At 41.3% G+C, this 15,949-nt stretch overlaps 1 protein-coding gene across 1 annotated transcript; it reads left to right on the plus strand.

The window, feature by feature from the left end:
• On the plus strand, window positions 1-9,631 carry LOC149028929 (exopolygalacturonase-like). Its single transcript, XM_089136189.1, has 5 exons — window positions 1-171; window positions 7,329-7,808; window positions 7,886-8,175; window positions 8,771-8,996; window positions 9,407-9,631. The coding sequence occupies exons 1-5, from the start codon at window positions 1-3 to the stop codon at window positions 9,629-9,631; spliced, it is 1,392 nt and encodes a 463-aa protein (XP_088992315.1).
• The last annotated feature ends 6,318 nt before the right edge of the window (window positions 9,632-15,949 follow it).

Raw genomic sequence — 15,949 nt, forward strand, 5'->3', positions numbered from 1 at the left:
ATGAGGATTCCGGCGGCTTTTGCCACTTATGATCAGTGTTCACAAAAGAGAGACGGTTCCATGTCTTACAATGTTCAAGCAGCATTCTTGTCGGAAGGATTTTTTAGGAGGCCCGGACACCTACCGAACATCCCTGAAGGATGGAACAACATGATGAAGAAGGCGGCAAAGGTATGGAGGAAAATCTGGTAAGAGAACAAGGAGATCTCTGAAAAGGGGGAGGCAAGGAAGTAGAAAGCATGTTGAAGAGGAGACAACCCGCTCTTGGACTTAAGACTATGCGCGTCGCGTGCTCGATCTAGCAATCTTGGACAATTGTTTTGATGAACTGTCACTAAACTAAAAAAGAAAGAAGAAATCGAAACTCCCCACCGCCTTATAGCTACAAGAGCAAGCCACTTTGAATAGGAAGTATGAACAGGCAAGAGTAATCCAAGCAAGGATTCAAAATGACAAGAGAAAGAAGGCAACTAAAAGCTTCACAGATGACCAGTCCAACGGCAGAAGTTGAAAAGGTCATTCCTGATCAAGAAAGGACTACTCGCCTAACTATTTAGAAGTGGTATTCCACGACCAACGTCCCTGATTCGAAGAGGTAGCTTCAACTTTTTGCCAAGGCTGGGGCCGGCTGACTCTCTGGATGTCAAATCAGTTGCGAAGGACTGCTCTATGTAATCGGATTGAAAAGCACAAACCGATAACGGATTCCCCAGCTACAGATTTCGAAAAGGAAGGCGCTTCGACCGAAACTCCAGAAGGAAGAAGGAGCCTATGGCCCGGCTTTGAATGAGAAGGGGGGGGGGGGACCCTCCAGCAAGGAGAGTCTGTTGATCCTGAGCTTTTTTAGTTTAGATGAAATCCTCAAGCTCAAGCCAGGAATGAGATTCTTTCACCAAGCCAAGTGGGTAAAGAAGAAGGTAAACTTCTCGATCCTAGCTTCTTCCATCGCTTTTTCGGACAGCAACTTTCTAGCTTCCTCCGCTCCACTAAGAGTATCGGTTACTCGAGAAAGACTGAATCTTATTCAAGTGAAGAAGACCGGGAACCCCTCTACGCGAATGTCTAGTCCTTCTTCCTCTCCTTTTCGATTTCAATACTGGACCTCGTAAATGGTCCTTTATAATAGAAAAGGCATTTTCTGACATCTCATGAGTGATTAGCGGAGCATTGAGTTCCTTTTAAAAATATGTTGTGTAATAAAGAACCTGCTTTTCTTCAACCATGTCTCGAAAGAAAGTAGCCAGGCTTCCTGCTATGAAAGTAGCAAGGTAAAAGGATAAAAAGAAACCGGCTAACAATCCACTGACCTATCTAGCTTAAATCGAGATAGCATTTCACTAGGCAATTGCCACTTCACTAGCAGCCACAAAGGGCGAAGGAAAGTCGGATGAAAATGATCCTAATGAAAGAGTCTCGGGACCAAGGATTCTATAGGCTTGTAGCTTCTTTTCTTTGAAAGATAGATAACAGGTCCTTTTCAAAGGTATTTGAAGTAAGAATATAACATCTATACCCCCTCCCCGTGCGCAAGACTCATAAAGTTTTTTTTATTTTAATTTGGCGGTATCGTATATAAGATCACGCTTTCTTTTACGGAGTTCTCTTTCTCGATTTCGGAATAGAATGGGTTGTTTTCAAGGTTTCAAGATCATTCAAATTTTCATAAGAGAAGGTCTCGCTACGACCATCCATAGAGAAGGATGTTGGTTGTTCGCTCGGGAGTCACTGCAATGGAGAAGATTCATATAGTGCAGGTGGAGAAGGTACGTATTCAACGACTCCAGAATCTGCTGTGACTTAATAGGCCGAGGCCTGCTATCGACCCTATGTTCGGGTGGTCCTCATCCACCTCTTCCTTTAGATCCGCTGGGAGCTATTATTCAGGTGAAAATCCCGCCCCAATAGATGAAAGAGATTATCTAGCGGGTGGAAACCCAACAAAACCGGTTCTCGTTGTGTTGACCGGGTCGGTTGGAGCAACTCCTTCCCCTTCCGGATAGACTAGATTGATGGATGGAAGAGTAGGGCAGAAAAGTAGGGCCCTTTCATAATGCCGAAATTGGGGAAGAATATACGGGACGAAAGTCCACTCATGCCCAAATGCTAGGGTTGAGGGGAACAACCGATTATGAGGGGCTTGACTCTCTTTATTCCTTTCATAATGAGGCACTTTCTCGTGAGAAGGGGCTTTGCTCTATTCAACACCAGATACTAAACATTAAGATTCGCTAGGGAACGATGAGAACGGGGCAAAGCTCTATTCAATTAACCGGTACCCGGTAGTCACAAATAGTGGGGGAAGATCTAGTGAATTATGATCGAGTTATTAGAGGGGGTCGACCCGAGTAAAGGGCGGCTTTTCACTAAGATTGGCTAGCGACATCTCGGGATCGATTCATTAAACCGGTGAGGACAAGCCATCCATTCCATTGAGGGCGAGTGAAAGCCTTGCGAGGGAGAGCATTCAACCACTCTTTAATCCAAATAAAGATGCGGGTCTTTAATCCAAATAAAGATGCGGGCCCTTAGTCACGAGAAGAGAGAAAGACGAGAGATCGATGGAAAGGGGCCTTTACTCCACTATCAATGTACGATTCCATTCCGAGTACGGGAGCACTTCAATGGATAGAAGAGAAGGGTTCGGGTTGTTGGTGGATGGAGAAGTTTTTCTCTCCAAAATGGAATGAAAAATGGCTATCTCTAATTAATGGAAGAGAAGCCCCATCAAAGGTGGAATGGCTCCTACGCTTCCTCCTCCTGTTAACGTCTCACCGACTCGCTAGTGGAATAGTTTATGGTGACGGAAGACCAAATAGAGGAGTAGGCTTTCCCAAACAGGATTTGCTGGCCCCTTTTTTTGTAATGTAATTTCGCAAGTTACGCTAAGTAGACGTCCAAAGAGAGCACAACCAGGCTGTTAATTAAAAAAGGTTATAGCAGCAAAGCAAGAGCAGTATCGAGCTGCGGCGGCCTAGCCGCTTCCTTTATAGATAGATAGTAGTTGACCGAATGACCGAGCCAATTGGCGGTGGCGAGGCAGGTAACCGACTAAAGACAGCATTCCCAGTACGAGCAACGAAAGCCATTAACGGCGGTTTCCCAGCTTACCTTACTACCGGTTCTTTCTTAATCCAATCCTGACGTAACTCATTTTCTTTCTTCATTTGGTGCTTATTGCCCATCCCATCCAGCTATGCTAGTCCTTTCTTTCAACCGAATCCTTGGAAGGAGATTAGTTGTAAGCCGCTTGGGAGGAGGAAGTCCTATCTGAAGTTAGGGTCCTAGCTCAACAGAAAGAAAGTGCACTCGAGAAAGCGCGGATCTAGTTCGGGGGAATGAATAAGTGAAAAGGGGGGCTCTACTGCGGTGGGTGGTATCCGCCTAGTTGGATCAATGAAGCTGGTGGTAGCAAATGACTCCAGGGGGCTGTGTAAAGAAAATTCCTTGGTTCTAGAAAGCCTTCTATCACTGGTGGGTGGAAGAATGAGCGAAGCCAGCAAGATCCAGTCAATGCTCGATCGCTTGAAAGAAGGACAAAAAGTACTAGGTGTGTGTGATCTAGAATCGGTCTTGAAGAATATAGTTCATCCGCTCAAGCATCTTCGGGAATGGCAAGTCAACTAGTCGCAAGAAGAAGGGCGGGTTCTTTCTCCTTTACCTCCGACAGTCTTGCTTTACTGAAGTAATCCACTCTCTTTAGAAAGCGATTGATGGAAGTGAGAGAAAGACAGAAAGGGTAGGCAAGAGGGGAAGGAGCTTCAAGAAGTGTAGGGAACTACAGCCCCGTTGTTAACGGAACGACTTTCCGCTGTAATAGAATCCATCCATATAAATTGTTTCATAATCTATTCTATTGATGACACCTGTTGGATTACTTCCGAAAAGCAAGTCCTTAGGTGTAGGTATTTCCTTCCTCTCGAAAGGTTAGCTAGCTCGACTTCCTGTCCAGTCTGCCTTTGAAGCTGCCGTTCCCATTTCCTTCGTGTAAGTGAAATCGGTCAACGTTGGATGAATAATCTAGTTCTTACTACGGTTAAGCGATGCTCTTCGTTGCGGGAAGAACTTGAGAATCACTTTCCTTTGCTGGTGCTTTAGGTTGACTGTATAGCCTTCGTCAGCCTTCAGTTCTTGCTCTTCCACTGGTTACCAGCTTATGACCTGCGAGTAACTAAGGTTCTACCCTTTCTGGGGGAATTGCTCCCTTTGATCGGAATTAGGCCGCCTTTCTTAGGTCTGATCATCGAAAGACGAAGGCATAGGCTACGACTGATTCTGGGCTGGGTAAATCTTCCATAAGGACTTTCTCTTGTTCTTATAGTTGCTAATTTTACCTGCTCGAGAAAGCTTTCTCAATCTTCAATCTCCTAAGATTCACCGTTCACTGGCCCACTAAAAGCCTTTCCTCCGACATGTTCTGCAGTTGCTTCACCCGCAATCGAGTTCTCAGTCTCACCTAGCGTAAAGTAAAAGAGAATCTAATCCCTTTCGTTAACCGTTGGAGAGGAATCATAAATGGAATTTGCCCTTATTATTATTTTTTTAATTTAATCTTTTTTATTTTTACATTTAAAGGGTTAAATTTTTTAATTTACAAAATAAGACCCTCCTTCATTCCCAAATCCCTGTTTCTACGAATTCTAAATCTTTATTTTCCAAATCCTAGTTGAAGATTAGGAAATGAAAATTAATGGGTGAAACGAAATCTCCAACTAGGATTTGCATCCCTTGAAAGACCTCTTCCAGCTTCTAGTTTGCAACCATGTCTTTGAGTTCTTCATATTGGGAAAAGTCAGTATCACCTTGCATCATTTCACCAGGCATTTAGGAGGAATCAGCTTTTGCATTTGTGCGTTTGGCCTTGAGCACGCGCACGTAGGGGTATGGCATACGATCGATGAGATCGTACGAGCTACGGTTGCGATCTTTGTTGAGTGAACAGATCTCCAGATTGTTTACGCTAGAATTTTGTTGTTTTCTTACTACCGTTTTTTATTTTTGCTGGTTCGCGACATCGGTCTGAGCGATCGGAGGAGTCTCTACGAGCTCTGGCGGAGGAGGTGAAATGACTTTCTCTAAGAACTTACGATTACGTTTAAATCGTATAAGTAGATATTCTCTAGAGTGCTGGATAATCCTTTGTTTAATCACTATTCTTAGGACAAAAACCTGCGTCTCAGATTCTGCTTATCATACAGGCTAAGCTAAAATTTAATTGTAAATGAGGGTCTCATGTCTAATGAAATTTCAAATAGGTGGAAGAACTAAAGAGGATTTAGGTTTGAATGAATACCTGAAACGGAGGACTTGTGAAGAGCAAACAACATCAGCAGCAGTAGAAATCGTAAGTACCTTAATTCCATCTTTTGGGCTCTCTTCTCTCTCTGAGCCCAAAACGCAAACACCTCTTGCTCACGAGTTGGAGATTACGTTTCACCCATTAATTTTCATTTCCTAATTTTCAACTAAGATTTGGAAAATAAGGATTTAGAATTGGTAGAACCAGGGATTTGGGAATTGGGTAATGAAGGAGGATCTGATTTTGTAAATTAATAAACTTTAACCCCTTAAAATGTAAAAATAAAAAAATTTAATTAAAAAAGAAAAAAGATAAAGAATAAGGGCAAATTCGTCATCGAAGTGTTAATTTGTCCTTAAATTGATTTTTTCTATAGTACAAGGGAGGCAGATGCAAAGTCTCAGTGTTTTTGAACTAAAAATGATGTAGACCAAACCTTAGGGGGTCCAGATGAAGATTACCCTAATATTATTGACGAAAACAAACTGTTCGTCCGGAAGGTCACGAATATTAACACCATGTTTCAAGGCAAGGAGAGTATAAAAAAATTATTAGGGAAATGTGTTCGAATCCAATCCAAGACATTATGGTCTGCCACCCTTACCCCAAACACAGCCCATTAAGGTTCGGTTTGGGCTATAATGGGCCGGTGCGGTTCGATTTTAATGGTTCGGGCAACAAATTGACACTCCTAGGAGCCAACAAGTGAAAATTAATAAAATAAAAATTTTAAAAACTGGAACGCATCACCTTGTGGGCCCCCCGTATTCTTGTGGTAAAAAACCGTCGAGAGAGCACAGATGAAAGGAGACGATACGTACTCCAAGTTAAATGCCAATTAAGCTAATGGGATGTTTAAAGGTTTCCCTGATATCGTCACTTGTCATACTATTTTTTTGGTGAATCAGATGTTCTCTCTATATTCTCCTTGTTGTGGAATGCCTAGTTTTTCGTGTAGATATAATTTTACTTGATCCAATTTAGTTAGGTGGGAAGGGATCACCAACTGCTGCTACTTGACTAGTTGGGCCTTGGACCAAAACCCAAATCTTGTCGTGAGGCGCCCATGGTACAAATTTTGCCAACCGTCCTACTTTCAAATATCAAACCATCACTCTTATTTTCTTTTCAGGAGTAAAGCGAGTTTATCTAAACTTAAATCCACGAGGAACGACACATCAAGAATTGTCAATAAAAAATTGACCAGTTAAAAAATTTTCTTCTTGTTCTTATTATTATTTTTTCTTATGGGGGAGAGGGGGTGGGGAGTATCAAAGAAAGAAACACCATGCTTTAAAGCTTACGTTGCGAAAGGGTTTGCAGCATTTTTTGTTTCTTTGAGAGTGTGTTGGACTTCCTTTTTACCAAGAGAAAGAAGATACCGATATTCACTAAAACAGAATAATAAAATACTAAGCATGTGTAAGACTTCTTTTATGTTTAAGGTTGAGCGGTCACGCATTGGACAGTCAAGATCTTTGTTTCACATGTAGTGCTATACAAGGCAATGTCTTTGTTGTCGACCGGATTGGTGAACCGCTAAGCACTGTGGAGGATCCAAGTCCTTAAAACCATATATTACGTTTTCCTTCTTAATTCTATTTCTTTTTAACTTTATTCTATTTCTTTCTAACTTTATTCTATTTCTTCCGAACGAAAAGGGCAACCAATCCATATTTGGATGTCGATTTTCAGCCGCAAAATTATAATCTACAACAATAGTAAGTTGAAGGGAATTCTCTCTCCCAATTATAGGGTTGAAATAATTTTGCCAAAATTAGGATGAAAATTCATGGTATAAATTTCAAATCACCCCACAAGCATTACAACTTGAATCAAGTCTACCAGATATCCATTGGAGTTGGGATCGCTTGAGCCTCTTGTCCCAAAGAAGGTCCAAGGTTCTACTTGATCCCATCTCATTAGTTTGGCTCACATTTTTTATTTATTTTTATTTGGCGAGGGGAAATTAATAATGGGCTCAAGCACGGATCTTATGTTAATTTGTTTATTATGCTTCCTTTTATGGGAGGGTGAAGCCAGAACCGTTGAGTTTCGGCTTCTCAAATCAAATGATAAAAAACAATCAGCAACACCGGAACCAAACGGTACGTCACCATCATCAGCATCGGGACCAGGGGGTACAGTGTTTGATGTCACCAAGCATGGAGCAGTCTCTGACGGGAAAACGGATAATAGTAAGGCATTCCTTGCTGCATGGGCTGCTGCTTGTAAATCTTCGGCGCAATCTACCCTTTTGGTCCCAAAAGGAGACTTCTTGGTTGGTACAGTCACATTTGCCGGTCCTTGCAGCAAATCTCCTCATGTTGAGATAAGTGGTAAATTAATAGCTCCGCCAGCCTCAGGATCTGATGGTGCATGGATTACATTCAGAGGTTTGAGCGGGTTGAATATCAATGGGGCCGGTGGATCTCTGAATGGTCAAGGAGAAAAGTCTTGGGCCACAAGTTGTGTTCACAGTGCCAATTCAAATTGCAAAATGGCCCAAACTGTGAGTTATTGGAATTTTACATGAGAACAATTGGAAACTTGATATTTATTTCCCTTTGTCTTTCGCTTTTGTTGCAGAGCTTGCAATTGGCATCGATTACCGGTGGATCGTTAAGCGGCATAACTAGTATTAATAGTAAGGCATTTCACATGGTTGTCAGTCAATGCAAAGACTTTACCATCAAAGATGTCAAGATTCAAGCCCCCGGTACGAGTCGAAATACTGATGGTGTGCACATTGGTGATTCGTCCGGCATCACCGTTACGACCAGTGAGATTGGAACCGGCGATGATTGCGTGTCCATTGGAGCGGGAACTTCCAACATTGCCGTCACCAATGTGAAATGTGGACCGGGTCATGGCATCAGGTATATTACAAAATAATCATGCTTAAATACTTACGTAGAACTCCATACTGATTTGTGCAAATGATCTAAAGAAATACAGGGATGTCAAGGAAAAACCCAACTACCCCAAGCCCGCCTTAGAGCAAACAGGGTTGGATCGGGCCTGTACTTGACGTTAGGTGTGGGCTGGGTTTCATATATACTAAAATACGGGCTTTAATATAAAATGGGCCGTGACGAGCTTTTCTATTTCCATGATAATTATGTGCATTAAAGCTTGGGCTTAGGCCAAGTAGGGTCCTATGGGCAATGTATTTTCCATGACTTAATATGGGCACATGATAACCAAGGTGAGTTAAGGCCGAAATTTTGTTGGGAAAACCTACTACACTTGGGTCAGGCGGGGGTTAAATGCAAGGTTGGCCTCTGCCAGCGGTGTGATGGGCATGGGTTTAGATAGGGGCTCCTAGGGTTGAGCTCAGGTTTAGGCACACTCGCACCCTAACACACCCCTCCTCCCCACACACACCCCACCCCCCACCCGAAAAAAGAAAAAACGGAGGATAAGACTTGTTTCAGTTGACTTTAACCATGTTCATTTTGCTTTCTTTTGTAGCTTGGGAAGCCTCGGGAGGTATCCAGGTGAAAAGGCAGTGAACGGTTTGAAGGTGACCGGTTGTACCTTGACTGGTACTGATAATGGCGTTCGGATCAAAACATGGCCAGCATCAGAAGCTAACACAGTTTCTAATGTTATATTCGAGGATATTACCATGACAGATGTAAAAAACCCCATCATCGTCACCCAACAATATTGTGACAAGGCACAATGCGACTCTAAGGTAAGTTCAATAAAAGCCCCCAAAAAAAAGAAAAAAAAATAACACTTCACACCTGTGGATAGTACTACCCAATCTTAACTAATATAGACTCTTTGACAATCTCTCTCCTAAGTCTTAACACAATTGCACCTTATCATAACCGCCCTCATTTCATCAAATCAATACATTGACGCTCCGCACCAAATAAGACTATCAAGTCTGGTCGTGGGTGAGCTCTCATTGGCTAGGTTGGTGTAAGTATTCTTACACAACCATCCCTTTTTGTGTTTGGTGGGAGAGAGGTAGGTCAATCAGTTTGCAAGAAGGGATCTTGATCACTCTACCTGATGTTTTTAGTTGAAGACTGATTATGTAATTACATTGTCTCCATGATTACTAATGGTATGTGTCGACATTACCCAATGCAACAGCCTTCACGTGTGAAGCTTACAGACATTAAGTTTAGAAACATCAAGGGTACGACCCCCACAAAGGAAGCAGTCAGCATCTCATGTAGTGAAGCTGTACCTTGTGAAGGAGTAGAGCTCGCTGGTATTAGTTTGAAATCTACGGCAGGTGATGTGACTTCTATTTGTAAGAATGCAAAAGGTGTTGCTTCTGGTGTTCAAAGTCCAACCTCGTGCTTTAAAGTCTAAATCAATTGTTCCTCCTGCACAAATGTCTTTGATTGCTTGTGTATCCTTTCAAAGAGCGATTCCTTGGGTAGGCAGATTTGGGTGTGCTAGTTCAACTGGCCCCAACAAAGCTGCAACTATGAAAGGAGAAAAGCATATGAGACCTTTGTATAAACATGTGTTGCTACTGGTATTGACTTGAGTCAAGGGTTAACATAATGACATTTTTTATTCCCTTTGTGAGTGTTCAAACTTTGACGGTGGGTTTATTTGGTTGCAACGAAAATTGAAGGAAACCGAAGGAAAATTTTCATACTAAAAAAAATAAATTTGTCTAACAAGTTATAATCGTCACACTAAGAGACAACATGACTATTTCAAAACCATTTAAAATTTGATCATTGAGTTTCACTCAGTCTCATTGCATTTGATAATCAGCTTTGGAAAGGCAAATTCACATGATTTGACTTTTTAAAAGTCACAGGGTTGGCCAGCCAGTGTTTTCCATGGGCTCACAGCTAGTCCAGCAGGAGCTCTTCGTGATCCCTTCCCACTATCGGACACAAGTCGGTAGCGGTCCAATGTTAAAGTCAAAGAGCACATAACTGTCAAATGTGAGAAATAGAAGAGCAGAGGGGATTCGAACCCGAGACATGGGGGCTACCAAAACCGCGTGGTAGTAAACTTGGGACCACCTAATCCACGGGTTAACCAAAACCTTTTCTACCCGGATACCTAAACATTTTGTTAATAAATCTCTTCGAGGAAACATTGGGTAAAAAAAAAGAAGACCAAGACAAGCCTGAAGGGGATGTTAAGTTCAAAGTTTTTGGATGTGTGGGTAAAAATTGTATATCTTCCGCCAGGGGATGAGTCAAGATTTAACATCGGAAGTGCCAAGCACCGATATTTTCACACAACACACAGAATTTTCTACCCATAAACCTCATATTCGGGGTTGTGGATCACACATTTGGGCATTCCAGATAGGGTACCGGCTGGGGGGATGTCATAAGTTTGACCCAATTCGTTCTAAATCAAAAAGCCCCAAATTTGGCTCTCGCGAGTGCCTGCGAGAGTCTTTGAGAGCTAAAACGCAAAATCATTTGCAACAATTTACACAAACTACTCACAAACTAGAGGGAAGCATAAATACAACTATTTATGAGAATTTAATGTACCTAACATGCTTCAATTACCAAAATCCCACATTTATTGTGATGCAATCCCACAAACTTAGGTTTAGAGAAGAGGGTTTGAATGATTCTTACATTTCCCAAAGATTCCGCTAAGATTCGGGTCTCGACGCACCTTCGTGTGGGTAGAATCCACTCTTCTCCTTAGTTTCTTCTCCTCCCCTCGCCTCAGCCTCACACAAGCATTATAAAATGCGTGTATGAGTGAATAGGGGCTTAAAATAGGGTTTTAAAACACAACTTTTAAATCTTGCTCCGTTATTGGGGAGGGGCGGTCGGTTCATGGCGGTCGACCGGTCCAATCAACTAGCCCTGGTTGACCCCTCAACCAAGGTCCGAATCTGGTGATTTATGGCTTTAAAGAAAGGTCTTTCAATTATCTTCGTTTTGGTATATTTACCTCGTCGATCGTCGGTCTACAAAAGTGCCAAAATCGTCTTTTAACGCCATTGTGATTGACCTTGTCTCTCCTCTTAAACCTTAGGACAGAGGTTGAGTCATCACAAGGTTCATCCACTTGCATTGGGTCCACTTTAGAATCTTCGGGCTCGACTCAAATGGCCCACAATTGTCGCCAACTTGAGGCCCGGGTTCGCGGTCCTGAAATCATGGGTTAAAAGGTTAGAAATCCGGGGGATTTCACATAAACAAAGGCTTCTTCATTTCTTTTGCGATCAGTCAGATTGTTCACGTTGTAGTTTAAGGATCTGATTCTATTTCTTGCCCTTCTTTTCATAGTTGTAGTGTGAAAGAAGTGTGTATTTCCGTCTCCAAATTGATTCCATTGGGTTCGAGTTTTGCTGTCATTTTTTTTTATCAATTTGGTTGAGAGTTAGCCTTAATGTTGCTAAAAGCTGGTTTTCAGTTAGCTCCCAATTTAAGTCTCCTAGATTCAGAGGACATTTCATGAGGTTTTCAACGTCTGATCTGATTTGAGACTCTCTTTTATGTAGGTCTCCCACTTGAGATCTATTCCATTTCTTGAGTTGTTGTTGGAGGAGGATAAGTTTTGAGGAAAGAAAGTGAGAAGATGATCCTCTAAATTCTGTCTTCCAAGCTTTAGAAATGAGATCCAAGTAGGTAGGTTCTAGAATTCAGAAACTTTCAAATCTAAACGGTGTTTTGAATTTGGTGATTGAAGGGTCAAGATGGAGGATTAAGGCACAGTGATCTGACTTAGTGTGACACCCAGCCCAAATCTAGCCCGAAGACCCGATCTATTTTGGGTGAAGTAGGGTTTGTTTAATGTTGACTTTGAAGTTTGACCGTGATTTCAGTTTTACTATCTTTTAAAATCTTAGGAAGCCATGTCAGACCTTTCCCTTAGAGTTGATCCAATGTCCCAAAATGAGGAAGATGTCTTTGTGGGCCATCTCAGTAGAAGATATGGTGTTTGACCCAAAACCCATGGATATTGACGATGGTGTTTCCTTATGGAAAGCTTTTTTGATTTGGAGTTGAACTACTCATTTGTGAAGAAGAACTTGGTTGATGGACCTAAAGCTTAGTTGGACCTGTTTTGAAGACATCCCTCCATGCTAGGTAAGTAGTATGATGTGTTGAAAGAAGCCCATCCAAAAATATTGAAGTTAGGCCCATTAAATCCTTTGTTTTGAATAAGCTGTCCAGGCAGTGGCATTTTGGTAATTTTATGTTTTGAAGGTTTTTAAAAGTTTTATTTCTTTTAATTTCGTGGTAAGCTATCATACTATGTTTCTAAACCTCTTGATGGCGTGGGAAGGACCTTAGAACTTTCTCTTTGGCAACCAATCAACCAACAGGGTCAGTTTGGTCAGTTTAGTGAAATCCTAGTAATTCTTGAACTCTTTGTGCTATTTAAAAGGGTGAAACCCTAACCTCTTGGATCAAACCAAGAACCCTTAGTTTGATCTTGTTGACAGCCAATCAATGTGTTTTCTTTACTAAAATTGTAACCTATCATTCTCTAATTCTTTATCCTTGATCACACTATATTTTCTTCATGATCCATGTTTAACCTAATTAGGATTTCTAATTATTCTTTCTTCGTTCTTGTTCTTGATTGAGATCAGGAAAAAGATGATGCATCCTTGCAACCATCTATTCCATGAGCTCATTCTATTCTTTGAGATCTATGATCATCATCATGATCTTAACCCTAGCCAATAGATTCTTGAAACCTTAACCCTAACCCTTGAATGATCTTTCTGGAAACCTTTTGAAACCTTCCATGTGAGGGAAACCTCATGGGTAATGTTTCTATTAACCTAAACTAGATTTCCTATGATTTCTTGTTATTTTCTTGATAACAATCATTCCCTCTCTTTCCGTGATCATAACCTTTTCATGAGCCATATGTTATGATGAAACCCTAACCCCTTTATTATTGACCTATTGAGATTGATTTTTCGGACTATGATCTCCCCCATGTCTTCATTTGGGTTAGGTTGTACTTGGTCATCAACCCCATGAGCAAAGCACCCTTGTATAGCAATATACATGGGGGCGGTTGCTAGTGGTGGTCAATTGAACCAAGCGACCGCCTGGAGCGACCGCCCGGTCTGTTTTCGGGGTTTTGCCCTATTTTGCCCCCTGTTCGTTATAAATAGCATCCCTCACCCTATTAACGCATTATTATGTTTGGGATTGCTATTTTGGGCGATTAGGCGGCTGTGGAAACGTGTGGGATTCAGGTCTGCAGTGCTTTTAATGATATGGAACCTTTTCTCTTCTATTCTTGGTGATTCTGATTAAGGTAATGAATCTCCATCTGCTATTCTCTTCTTTTTAACCTCTAATTGATATGAACCCATCCCCTTTTTGTTAGTGGTTACCCAATTGATTTGTTGTACTCCCTTTCCAATGTTCTTGATGAGATCCTGTCCAGAAACGAATCCCTGCATTTGTTAATGGATAGATCCAGTCAAGGGGAGAGTTTATGGGTAATCCATTTATGGTGTTTGTTAGGTTTCCCTTCACCTTTTGTCTTTAGGAGTGTTAGATTCGAGACTTAGGCCATGATCACTCGAAATCCGGATTGAAAACAGATGATCAGAAGCCTGAGTTTCGGATCTGAAACTCTCTGTTTTTGGGGCGGTCACTAGTGGCGGTCGTTCAACCTAAGCGACCGGCTCAAGCGACCGGCCGGTTTCCAGTGTCTGTGTAAGTTTGATTTTGGATTTGTTTTGACTCTTGACTCTTATATATTCTTGTAACCCTATGACTAGGTGTTCTCTGTTTCAAGTAAAAGTCTTATAATAGTTTCTGGAATTCAAGTTAGAGGAATTTTACATAATTACAGGTAAGGACATGAATTCTTATTTATATGCAATTACATATACATGATGATTCTGTTGTTCTATTTACTATGCGTTGATCATGTAACTTGTTGTAATTGTATAAGGCATGTGAATCTTATTGTACACTTGCTGTTTGTGGTGTTCCTTAATGTACTTCATCTTTTATGATATTGCACAACTGTTCATGATATGATAAAGAGTGATGTAGTGTAGTTGTGATGGAAGGGGTATTCCATTGGGATATCTTGGCTTGGGATATCAGAAGGCTGTGGAATGGGACACATGCCTGCTGATGTCTCCAGCACTATCATGATTATTGGATGACATACTTAGGAGTGTCTAGAATTGCATGGCTAGGTACCCCATGTGAAACCCAGCCCTAACCTAACCCTGACCTTGATCCGGTAACCCGGTTGTTTTTAGGTCCGAAGACCCGGAGTAAAGAAAGAAGCCAACTATGGGCCATCTCAGTAGAAGACATGGTGTTTGACTCTGAACCCATGGATGTTGTTGATGGAGTTCCATACTTGGATGTCTGTGTAGATTTGGAAAGGAAGCTGCAGTTGTCTGAAGATGAGATTAGTTGAAGGACTTGGAGTATTATCTGACTTGGTTTGAAGGTATTTCTTCACACTTGACTTGTTACTTGATGTGTATGCAAAAGCCCATAAGGTTTAAAGCCCATTTGATCCTCCAAATCCCTGATTTTTCCTTACTGTCTGCTTTGGTCGACTGACTGGTCGAGTGGGCCACTCGATCAAACACTCGACCAAAGGAAGGTGAAATCCGAGAAATTGTAATTTTAGGGTTTTTCACTCTTATTTAAACCCTACTTCGTATTTCTTTGTTACGGCTGCCTCCTAAACACTTTGTGAACGTGAGAACACCTCTCCGAAACTCTCTCTGGTGATTTTGAAGATTCCTCTGCAGATCTGAAGCCTCTCTTCTCTGTTCTTACAATTCAAGGTTAGTATCTCTTCTGAATTATTAATTTTCTTTTCTTGATCTTGTTCTTGATTGAGATCAGGAAGTAGATGATGCATCCTTGCAACCATCCCTTCGTGATCTCCTTCGTTTCTTTGAGATCTATGATCATCATCATGATCTCAACCCTAGCCGAAGATTTTCTTGAAACCCTAACCCTTGCTTGAGTTCTGGAAACTCTTGTTAACCTCCCATGTGAGGGAAACCTCATGGGTAATATTTCTAGTAACCTAAACTATAATTTCTATGATTTTCTTGTTATAATTGGCAAATCATTAATTCCCTTTCATTCTGTGATCTCAACCTTTTTATGGGAACCATAAGGTTGAAACCCTAATTTCTTGGGTTAAATCAAGAACCCAAATTTTAACCATGACTTGATGTTTTTATCTTCCTATATGATTCTAATACATCCTAGGAAGTTCCCCTTCGAATTTCGGATCATTCCGACTTCAAACGAGGAAGTTATGGCCAAAGCAGTCTGTACAATTCTGTACTGACTTGCTTGGTCGACTACTTGGTCGACTGGGCCAGTCTACCAAGCACTCGACCAAAGGAGTCAGTAGCTTCGTTTTTCGCCCGATTTGATTTGTTTCCTCTCTGATCTTTTAGGCATCTTCCCTAATGTTGTATCTATGATTGTTAGGAGTCTATTTGCTAAGTTTGGAGTTGCTCTCTTTGATCTTTGGATCATCTTCTTCGATAATCAAGGTAAGGACAATTATTTCCTTAACTACATAGATTGCTTGTTCTCTGGTTTCTACCTTATGAAACTATAAGATTTCTTACTGTTATTGTAATTTAATTCTGATCTCTTACTGTGAGAACAGTAGCACTTGTTTATATTATCTTTTTCATTATTCATGTTATATGAATTACTT

The sequence above is a fragment of the Hakea prostrata genome, chromosome 1 (genome assembly GCF_041222555.1).
Source record: "Hakea prostrata isolate BN-2017 chromosome 1, UWA_Hpros_2, whole genome shotgun sequence".
NCBI lineage: Eukaryota > Viridiplantae > Streptophyta > Magnoliopsida > Proteales > Proteaceae > Hakea > Hakea prostrata.